Source organism: Lycorma delicatula, chromosome 5, assembly GCF_047948215.1.
Source record: "Lycorma delicatula isolate Av1 chromosome 5, ASM4794821v1, whole genome shotgun sequence".
Lineage (NCBI taxonomy): Eukaryota > Metazoa > Arthropoda > Insecta > Hemiptera > Fulgoridae > Lycorma > Lycorma delicatula.
The window spans coordinates 49,403,298-49,415,608 of record NC_134459.1 but is presented as its reverse complement, the minus strand read 5'-3'; the positions used below and the strand labels follow the sequence as shown (position 1 = coordinate 49,415,608).

Here is a 12,311-nt window from a genome sequence, read left to right as displayed (position 1 = left end):
TTTTTTATTTTATAATCATTTGTGTATTTTGTGATGCTGCTCTAATCAAGGTTTTACTATGGTTTCCGTTGACCCATTCAGGCAATAGCTGGGTACTTCTTTTTTTATTCATTGAGTAGCTTTTCTAATCATAACTGTCGTGATCTATATAACACACTATTATATACTAATCAGAATAACAAATTTGCTTATTATTTATAATCTCAAAGAATTAATATTGCTAATCTATATTGCTAAGTTTGGCCAAAGAAAACCAAAATATTGAAATTATTTAATAATTTTTAACAGGCTTAAAAAATTTGCAACATTTTTTCTAATGATATCTTTTTTTAAGAAGATTTTAAGTCTTAGTTGAATTGCACTATGAGGAAGAGTCAAATGAAAATCAAAGATATTTTTTGGTCATAGTTTATGAATAAGAAAGATAGATCACACTCTGATTTATCAGATAGCCTCCATGGTCTGCTGTGTAACCATTCCAGTGTTTCAGAACTGCATATTTCACTATACATATACTATGCTATGCATATTTTCTACTGAATACAGCAGATGTGGTCTTGGGTAGTTGCAACAATCAAATGGACAATTATGGAGGAGTCAAGCACTGTCATAGTGCATTAAACAGTTTTATACAGAAGTTTACATCATTTAGACTTGATTACTGACAAGTGATTTTTGAGATCTGCGTTTACTGCATTGATAACTGTCCCTAGAGAATATATTGGTTTAAAATTACACCTATATAATCCCAAAAGAAAGTCAGTGTATTTTTTTCAACTGATGGGTATTTTCATATTTTCTGAAATTCTATTGTATCATTACTTGCTAACTTTCATGATTACTACTTGGTGATGGTAGATGCAGGTTTTACCTCCAAAGTTAATTCTTTCTACAAACCCATCAATTTCTGCTTGACAAGTGTTTTAAGTGCATGTATCATCATACAAACTCATTGATGAGTTTTCAATGGATGTTCCTTCACTACTCAAAAAAACATTACAGTTGTTCCTCTTTGGTATATGTTGTAAATGGAACCACCATCTTTATACTGTTCCTGTACCATTTTGTTATATTCTCATTCCCCTGTCAGCCAGTCTCAAACCATGAGCATCACTACTGCCAGTTTAGGTATAGGTATAAACTGCTTAGTTATACTTAAGTAGTTGATACAGTTTTTGAAATTTTAGTGCATCTTCAAAGTTTTCATTTGACTCTCCCTTGTGTAGTAAGATTTTGGTAATGCCTGACTTGGTAAAACAAATACCTGTAAAAAATTGGTAGCTTGTCTCAAAAAATATTTTAATGTTGGTCGTGATGTGTAATATCCAGTCCAGTATGAGTAGCCACTCATGACATAGGGGAAAAAATCATCGTTTTTATTTGTCAATGTCAGATTTTTGTCACTATTAACTGACTTAATAAAACAGCTTGGAGTAGAATAGAATATATGGAAATCATCAGTATTTCTTACTTTCTTTTCATTTATGTTCCTGTGAAATAAATACATAATAAAATTTACAGAAAAAAAAATCAAAATATATTTTGAAATCAAAGAACAAAACTGAATTAAAAAAAGTTATAAATAATACACAATGAAGTTTCAATTTATTTTTTTTTATTTTAACTGCATTATTCTGTTCAAGTCTTGGCATGTCATATTTCAAATGAAACAAAATTCATTATCTCAGTAATTATTGTTGGGCATCAGCCTGTTGTTACTCTGTAAAGACAGATAAAAAATTATTATTTTGTTATGTACAAAACATACGAGTTCAATGAAATCATTCATTCAGACAGATGTATGAAAGATTTCATACATTGTATTGTATTATACCAGTATATGAATAAATATAAACAGGTAATTCTCATTGTACATTTACACATTAATGTCAATCGAAAAACTGTTCAGAATAATAGGTAAAGAACACTTCTGTAACTAAAAATATAAATAAATTTTCTCATTTGTCAATATGAAAGTATTTTTTTAATAAAAAATGTATTTTCATTTTCATATTTAAAGTTACCTTTACAATACCCTTACAAACTCAAATGTACTAATTATACTTTGAAATTGTGAATCAATTTAAATAAAAATTAAAAGTACTTAGTCTTTAAAAGAAATAAAAATAATAAACTAAAAGTAATATAATTTCATGGAATATCACATAATAATAAAAATAACCACATTTTTCTCACTGGTAAACTCATCGCAAATCACTTGTTTAACTGCTGATTTTTTAAGTTGAAGGTACTCATTTTTCAAATCCTAGTAACAGTTGGTTGCTTTTAAATGGATTTGAATACTAGATAGTGGAATCCAGTGTACTTTTGTGGTTGGGATTTAATTAACCACAAATCTCAGGAATGGTACCCTGAGTCTATACAAAGACCATATACTTCATTTACATGTCATGCATCATCCTCGTCTCATTGAGCTGGAGGAGAGGTTGCTTATTGTTCACTAGTTGAACAGCTTGCAATACAATAAACACATTATAAATAATAAAAACTTTTCTTATTACTGTCTATCTTCATGTCTCTGTCTTTAATTCTTTTCATAAAATCCATCGCTTTTTATAAATGCTATCTGGCAGTGTCTGCTTTTCATTCAGATTTTTCAATTTTGAGTCTCAGTCAGGCATGGCAATTTTTTTATACACTATAAAAACTCATTAACATCTATCACAGTAACTGTTATTGAGAGCCAGCCTGTTGTTACTACATGAATAAATAAATTTATATCATCTTTTATAAAAAAATATTTGTTCAAATAAATAAAAGATTGAAAATATTTTACTTTACCAAATTTAAGTTCTTTCAGAAAAGATTTTCTGCATATTTTAACATATGGAAATACAGTAATTAAATTCTAAGTGTATTGATTTACATAATTTTTATAATTCCATTGCATTAAATATTTTGCTTACATTTTTCCTGTTAAAATAAACAATTTTTTTGGGTTACTTTTCTTTCAATTTGTTTTTTTGTAACTTAGAAAGTAGTATTACTATCACACATAAAAGTCCCACAGATTTCATTTTTAATTCAATAATAATAAAAGGGGGAAGAATAACTGTAATTTGACATCAACCTGTAGTTGCCAGAATGAATAGTTTATATAAAGACATGAGAAAAAATTAGTTTTTCTTTTGTTTATATTTAGAAATATACTTTGTTTAAAAGTGCAAAATACTACAATCATAGTTTTAATCACTTTAATAGGAAATGTAAAGTTATACTAATCTAACAATAAAATTTTATTACATTTAAAGAGTGATCAATTTTTTTAATAAATTATACTTTTTGTATGTATTGCAAAAAAATCTCACAAATTTTATAATAAAAAAATACATATTGCAATGTTTTATATTAAAAAAGATTGACAGGAATGTCAGTGTGGAAGGAGTACTAACAAGTTATGACCTTCACCCGGTGATTGTTTTAAAGTAGATAATATTTTCTATGCTAGTAATTATTTCTTTGTTTATTAACATAGTGTAATAATTTTTAAAAACAAAAGAAATAATCTTAATTAAAAAAAAAATGAATAGACAAAACAATAAACAAGTAATAAACATAAAATCTACTTGTGCAATTGTAAAACCAATTAATTTTATTTTACAAAATGTTTTCAATTATTTTTTGCCTCTAAATCTACAGTCTGCACTTTGCAAAAAAATTAAATAAAATACAACTTATATAACATATGTTATGTAATGTGATTCACTTTATTTAAAAAACACAAATTTACTATTATAAATTTTCAAGATAAAATATGAAAAAAATAAAAGCAGAAGAGGCTAAGTAAAAGTATTATATAATTGAAAAATATAAAATTATTATAAGAAAATTAGTAGTTGAGCACTTGTAAACTAATCAGCTTATTAGTTTACAAGTGTTCAATAACAAATAATATTAGTGCCAAGTACCATCTAAACAAACATAAATAAACTAAACAGCTTTCACATGCTAAGAAAAAAACACTACATACGTATATTAGAAAAGGTAATGTCAGGTACATAATTCTATGAAATAAAAGAAATAAAGACTAAATAAGAAGAATGAATGCTCACTACTCTTTATAGCTAGGTGAAAATGGTTGTAGAGGCCTGACTTTCGCTCCTTCATGAAGTTTCTTCTTTCCTTAGACTAGTTTTTTATATATTATTTCATTACCTACTAATTTATTCTCATGTTTTTTTTAAATTCTTTTACAAACACTTATTTAGAAGCCAGTCCCTTTTGTAATTAAACAGTTCATAGCTGTAACTGTAGTTTTTCATTATGATAAAATTTACAATATTATAAACTTTTTAAAGATTAACTGAATTAGTGCATAACTTATAGAATTAATTTTATTGACTTCAAAAATGGGAGGAAATGCTGTATTCATGAGTTAGTACACATACTTATGTCCATTCAGGCCTTAATTTTCATTTAATAAATTAATTTAAATAAGCAGAATTTTATATAGACCTATCCTTATTTTATTTTAAAATAAAATGTTTAAAAATAAAGTTACTAAATCCACATTAGTCAGTAAATTTTAACATTTCTTCATGGTTTTTTTCATCTTCAATTATTACATTCTTAAAGGTTTAATAAATTTTTTTTATTGCTTTATAGCCTTTAAGTAAAAAATTTTAATTATGTTTCCAGATACTACCCTCAAGCTTATGTGGCAAATTAATTACCAACAAAAGGAGAAAACAAATTACAATACAGTCAAATATTATTAGTGTCTTCTTAAACACCAGAATCTTTAACTTTTAATATTGCATGTTATAGTATGACCAACATTTGTATTGATATCATCTATAGTCTCTGTTATTGGGAATTTCTCAAAGTCAGAACAAGTTTACAAGGTACACAAATGGGCTGTCAGATCATTTTTGGCATCTATAACTATAAATCACGTAGATTGATATTAAGAAAATAATAAATGTTAATTTATCCTTGAATTTATTTTTATGAATGTGTAATCTTTAGTAAAAAAACAGGCTTTCATTCTTAAAAAAAAATAACAGTAACCCTTCTACCATACCAAACAAAAGAATTGTTTTCTGTAAAATCAAATATGTTATATCACTGTTGGCAAGGAAACCTTATGCAGCTCATGAATGTTAGTAACTCATACAGCTTGTGAATGTTAGTTATTTATTTTAATGTTTTGTTACTAATAACAGCCTCAGTTTAAAATAAACCTATTTCAGTTTCTGAATCTAAAATTTAAAGTATTACCATACTTTTAATCTAAAAAGCACAGACTGAAGTAGCAAAATAATACAAAAATTATTATTACAAATTTTAAAGTAATTATGAATAATTTAAATCACCCAATTAGCACCTTAATGGTGTAATAAACTATATTATAAGATTTATATAAAAAGATTTTTAAGTAATTACTTGATAATTTTATCAATATTTTTGAACCAAACATGAGCATTTTGAAAAGTGAAGTCATCGCCCCATGTAATGTACACGTTGTTAGTGTTGTACAATTTACTTCTTGTACGTGCTTCATTCAGTATTTGAGAAACCTAGAAAAGAACAGAACAATAATGATCATAACAAAATAATTAGAATAAATACTAATAACACATATAATATTACAATTCCATGAAGTTGGAAAGCAAACTGCTTTTAAATTTTTTTAAAGATCTTTCATCTCAATTTGTCATCTTTATCAATGAACAAAATAATGATATGATGTGATTGTAAATTTAAATAACAAATATTAACATTATTTAAATAATAATAATCATCCATAACAGTGCAATATTTATTTATTAGATAATTATTTAAAGTTTTTATTTCATACAAAGGTGATTTGGAAATATTCTACTATGAACATTTATCTGTTTCATTTACATCTATTACAAGTTATGGTAGACTGTAGTCTTTTTTGTCATTGTTCAAAATAACGAATGGTATTACTTTTACTGAAAGAAAAATTCAGTCTAAAAATAAATAATTAAACAGATCTAATAAAAAGTGAGACAAAGGAAGATAAATAATGATTAAATATTAAGATAGAGGATTCATAATTTGGCAGAATTTTTTCCATTAGATAGTAAATTGCAAAAAATAGATTAAGTAAGCAAATATCACTAGAAGATTAGCAAAAATAAGCCAAGTTCTCATGCTGAGGTCTGCTAAGATGAAATACTGATTTAGGAATTAGGTTTTCCTTCTAAATATGTGTATGGAGTGTAGTACAGAGATAAATTAGGACAAGTTATTCAAATTTAAATTCAAACATGAAAAGAAGAACCACCCAATGCTTTATTAACATAAAAATTTGTTCAAGATGGTACAGAAGTAAGAAAATATTCAATTTTGTTTTGTTGGCTATTCTGAACATTTATCTCAGTTCAATAAACTTCTACTGTCGAAAGTGTACTCAGATTATAGAAGTTTTATATTGTTTTAATTTAATTATATATTATTATTATGTATAATCCAAAGAGGTAGGAGACACCCTTTGTAAGAGACAATTTTAGCTACATCCCACTGCCCGTATAGTGTTTAGCATACAGAATCTAGCATGGCTGTAATGTAACTTAGGTTTCTTCCTGGGAACACTGTTTTTTCCTTATATTGTTAAACATCTAAGATAATCATAGAGATATTCTTGGCCCTTTACCAGATTCTCATTGAAATTCATAGTCATAACACAGGAAATACTAATAGAACAGTGTCAATGGAATTTTTTTTATCAGTACCTGTAGTAATAGAAGGAAATAAATAAATAAATTCAACATTCTGCCACTTAATTGTTTTAGTCACCAGGGCAAGTAGCCCTGAGGATTGCATTGAACTAACTTTTCACTGTTATGTAATGCATCCTTTCCGTTACCTTATTTAAAAGGTTCAGTTAGTGCAGCTAAATTTATACTGTTTTTCACGGTAGATTCAATGAATGAGGAAAAATTCTGTAGTAGACTGGTTCTTGCAACAACTAGGTTTTATAGCTGCCACAATGAATCTTGAAGCTTGGATTATGGTGGCTAGAATGGTTCCTGTTATCCAAACTGAAAACATTCAGTTTAGATGTCATGCGCAGAAATAAATTGCTTTCTTGAAAATATAACTTATAATTTAATTTACTGGATGGTATAATGAATTTCTTTTAAATATTTTCTAAGTCTATGTTTTATAAATGATTAAGAATTTTGCCATAACAAAAAATGTTATGGTATATTTTTAAATGTTATAAAAACATAGGCCTATTCTCAACAAGTATTATAATTAAATCAGCATACAAATTCTAAATGATAAATTAACTAACATTAAAATTGTGTGACATATATAAACATAGTTTATAATCTATCATGATTTTGTTTATTGTAAAAATAATCATGGATAAGCCAAGTATTATCACTCAGGAAATGAGTCAGTCATCTTTCTTAGTATCATATCAAAAAATAATATAGCTATCTATATTGTTTGCTATGTGCTCATAGTTTTCAAATTTAGCCAGGCCAATGTAAAATAAATAATTACCCATAAGCCTACTTTATTGAATGCTTGAGTATAATCCAATTAACTATTTGTCCTGTATTTGTTGATCCTGTAAGAACATTTGTCCACAGTCTGTTTTCTTTTTTGAGTTTTGATTGAGAAAAGTAATCACATTTTATAATCGGTTGTGTATTTTTAGTGTTTTATAATTAAAAGTAAACTTAAGTCTACCATAAAAAAACAAAAAACTAAAATGGCGCCCAGGTAATAATAAACAGTGAGTAAGAGACTGTGAAATATGAAGGTGATCGACTCCAAAGGTGGGAAAAAGATAAACACCTGACTCACATTAAAAAATGTGAAGAAAGAACAGCAGCTGTATGTGGATTGTCGTGATCCCAAGTCCAAAGAGCCAGAAAAGAGAAAAAGCAGTTACTAGAAAAATTAGCTGAAAATCCTGCAGACTTCTTTTTCTACTCCAGTAAAATACAAACCCCATGAAATGCCTGCAACGTGACTTGATGACTGACAAGTGTGTGGTAAGACAAGACTTTAAACAAAATTCATAAACAATTGCCGATGGTGAAAAAGATAATGTTAGCACTTAATGATGCCATTTGTTATTCAGGAAAAGAGATGAGTTTGAGAAAAATAATAAAAGAATTTGGCTTTAGATGGAGAAAACCCAGAAATAATTGTAAGGTTCGCACTGGGCGACATGATATAAAGTTTAAGCATATTCAGTATCTGCCATAAAAAAATTAGAACTGAGAATAGATAAATAGTGCACTCCGACAAGTCATATTATATATTATCTTCTCACACTACAAATAAATTGTGGTGTAGTGATTCAGGTGATTGGCTGAATGTTCCTATTTCAAAAGGCAGCCAAAGCAGTTCCTATTTCAAAGCAGACTTATTATAGTATATGCTGGAGGAGAAATAGGTTTTATACCAAACGCCTTATTAACTTGGCAAGCAAGTTTAAAAATTGGTAAATACAGAGGTCAAATGAGAGCGAAAGATTACTTATAATGGACAGAAGAGATATTAATTCCAAACCTTCCCAGTAATTCTGTAGTAATTTCTGACAGCACACCTTATCACGATGCTATTTTAGAAAAATCACTGATTTTTCAACTCAAGAAAAGCAGATATGATAAAGTGGTTGCAGAAGCATTCTATCCTTATTTTTCCTCGATGCTGAAACGACAGTTGTAAAGATTGGTAAAAGCAAACGGGAAAAGTTTACTGTACAAGTTATGTGTTTGACAAACTTTTACAAAAAAAAAGCATGACGTTCTCTGACTACCTCCATACCACGTCAAAGGATATTGTCCAAGTTAAAGGATATGTAGCCAATCATAATGTAACTTTTGATAGAAAAGATGTTCAAAAGCTATGTGAAAATAAAGTGGCCAGCATGAATGAAAAGAATTGGAAGGTGTGTTGTAATAAAGTTAAGGAAATAGAAGCTGAAAATATGCAACAAATATACATTATTGATAATACTATGAATTAATTATTATTTCTTTACAGGAAGATAGTGAAAGTGACAGTGATGATTGTGATAACAGTAACCTCAGAAATTCTAATATTTCTTGCGAAGTGGTTGCCATTCACCCTCTTCAACTAAAATAATTTTATTTTGCTCTATCATTTAAAAATAATTAGTTTCTGCTGTAATTTTCGATTCCATTATTTAGTTATCCATTATTTCATTAGTAATCCATTATTTATTAATCCATTCCATGATTCCATTATTAATCATTATCTTGCATTAACTTTTGAATATCAGTTTGAAAATAAAATGGAACACCAGCACTTAATGAAGATAATACGAGTATATTTTGATTTGCACATTATATAATTTTATGTGTAGGCCTACTACTGTACAATTCCCAGCTTCACATAAGTGCTTCTGTAATTCTTCTCACATTTACAATTTTGAAAAATGTATAATATTTTTTTTGCAGAAAATTGTCAGATATTAATTAAAAAGTTTTCAATGAGTCAATTAAATTTGACATAACTTATATATATATGTATAAATTAAATCAAATATAAAACAAAGTAATTAAACCAAGTTAGATTTAAAAATACAAATATGTTCAAAATATTAGCTATACATTGAGGTGGTTAAAATTTTTAAAAATAGAGTTCTGCGATCCAGTATTAACACTACAATACATCTTACGAAGGCCCATTCACTGTTAGGTAACGAAGCAAATGTTATGCTAATAGGATAGTAAAATGATTCGAATTGTGGCTGTCACTGCCATGGCACCAAGCATCAAGATTGGTTACACCACCTGTACTATAATAAAAATTATACTCCCACAAAATGACAAAGGTGATATTAATGAAAAGGCTTACATTGACAGGTATATTTTAAGATTTATAATTAGTAAAATAAACCTTACTTTCCTGGTAAAACTGCATTCCTTATGACCAAATATTTCAGTACCTGATATGTCTCAGGGAGTAGCATCCTCAAAATTGAAGGGTGTGAAGTAAGGATAAAATCCCTACAGCTGAAATCATGATTAATAAACCTTTGATAGATTATCAGAGTTACTTGATGTAAGATGCAGTTTCACTAAAGTGTTGGCATTCATTAGTGGCTAGGAATCATAGCAGTTGATGCCTCTAAGCAAAATAGATTTAACTGGAAACAATTAAATTTTATCAATCCAAAAATAAGTAAGTATATGATTACCACAAGGTGGAAATACTATAAAACATTAGCAAAAAAAAGCAATAATAATAATAATAATAATAATGTCATAATACCTTAACATCCACATTATATTCAGGATTTCCAATTTCATCAACAATAGCATCATTCCTACGATGAGGGCCGTAATGAAACCCATCAAGAGGACTATAATGATTATACATAACAACAGTAAATATGTCAGTTGACTTTCCTATAAAAAGTAAACAAAAAAAAAAAAAATACTGTTATAACTTCTAATATGCTCAAAGAATATTGCAATTCAGTTTCATTGCATATTAACATTTATTTTATAAAGCTATTTTATAAGATAAACATTTGTTTTATAAACATAAAAATGACAACAAGCAACAATAATTATATGTAGGCTCAGTAAAAATAAACTTCTATCTCATTCATAGATTGTATGTATGGAGTCTAGGAAATAATTTTCTTACCAAATTTTGAATCTTGATATTTCTAAGATTACCTTCCACATTTATTTCAAAATAATTATGAAACTTGTTTTTTTTTTTTTAAATGTCTTTCTTATGGAATAGTTGATAGAAATTGCACTTATTATTAAACTTTATACATTTAGTTGCATGAGGATTAAAAATAAAAGGAAAAAACAAAGTACTAATGTTGTCAGTGCAGGTTTAAAATTTTATCAAGATGCCAGTTCTGGCATCAAGATGTGACATTCTCCATATTCATTTCTCTTTAGATAATGAACCTACCCCCATTCATTTCTTAAAAAAACTAAATTAGCAGTTATAAATGGAACATTCACATTACCTAATTCACACTTCTTTATCTTAATTTTAACAAAACTAGAGCTTCAATATAAATAATGGGAAGTAAGTAAATCATTTTTAAAAATTATACCTAGTAAGTACAAAAATAGTAATCTAGCTAAATTAAAAAATTTTATAATTAACTTTTATAATAGTAGTTTCATAATGAAATGGTCTTCCACAGCAGTAAGTAAAATAAATACTTCATCTTATGACGATTATATTTTCTACAAATGTTGTGACTTAACTGACACTTTGGTGTGAATAAATTTGTAGATTTTGTTGATGCATAGTTTTATTATGAAATTGTATATTTTTGTATAGCTATGTTCATACTTAATATTGTTTTATTAATTTTGATTTTATTAAAAATTTTTTTTATTTCTATATTTTCCATATAATTCATCTGCAGAAAATTTTAACTAATAAAAATCCAAATTTGGTTAATTTTATAAAAATTTAGTATTTAACACATAATATTATTATTATTTCAATAAAGTGATGTAGAGTGTTTGATAAATTAATATATAATACTAAAAAATTAACATTACCAAGATTAGGACTCGTCTTCCACAAAAATTCAGCTCTTTTGGTTTTCATTCTTGCTGCTTTGTCTTGATAATCAATTCTATTGATAAACAGTCCATCAAATCCAAACTGTGCAAATATGGAAGCCTGTTCACGAGAATGACCAAATGGATCAATCTGCCAACCAACTTTAGGTTTGGCTCTGATTGCGCTACCAAACATTTCTGTCACTTTCCTAAAATTAAAATATACACAATATTTTTTTTTTATTTTTTACTGCATAAATTGTATATTTTATAATATATAGTATTAGTAATGAACCTAAATTACTGAAAAAGTAATTTATAAATGTATACCTGTTTGAAGTATAATATATACAAGATAAAGAATAGCTTAGAATAGTTTCAGAAAGATCTAGAGTGAGAGAGGTGATTGTAAACCTGATCTTCAAAGCTATACTGAAAAATAAAACAAAGCAATGTAGGTAGGTGGTAATAGTAAATTTTAAAGAATTTGATTAAATGGAGTGAAATAAAGAGCTGAAAAATTATGAAAAACAAAAGTTGAAACAAGGAGAAAGGTGAGCATAAACAAGAGTCAGGTATCTGCAACAGTTGTAGCAGATCATAAAAGAAAGGCTCCAGTCTATTAAAGGTAAGGATATCTTCTACTTCCATTGCTTCACAGTCTGTTTTAACTATTAATTTTTATTAATATAATATAATTCGTATGATAGATATAATATTGTAGAAATATAAATAGATTGGAGGCTTTGTTAACAAATGGGAACCCTTAAATAATTTTTC

At 27.2% G+C, this 12,311-nt stretch overlaps 1 protein-coding gene across 1 annotated transcript in view; it reads right to left on the bottom strand.

The window, feature by feature from the left end:
- Positions 1-12,311, bottom strand: part of LOC142324925 (lysosomal alpha-mannosidase-like) — a 72,465-nt gene that overhangs the window by 25,546 nt on the left and 34,608 nt on the right. Inside the window, exons 5-8 of the mRNA XM_075366070.1 lie at positions 11,529-11,740; positions 10,258-10,394; positions 5,407-5,540; positions 1,265-1,490 (exon numbers count right to left, since the gene is read on the bottom strand). Coding sequence (XP_075222185.1) covers positions 1,265-1,490; positions 5,407-5,540; positions 10,258-10,394; positions 11,529-11,740 — 709 coding nt within the window. The remainder of the gene's footprint in view (positions 1-1,264; positions 1,491-5,406; positions 5,541-10,257; positions 10,395-11,528; positions 11,741-12,311) is intronic.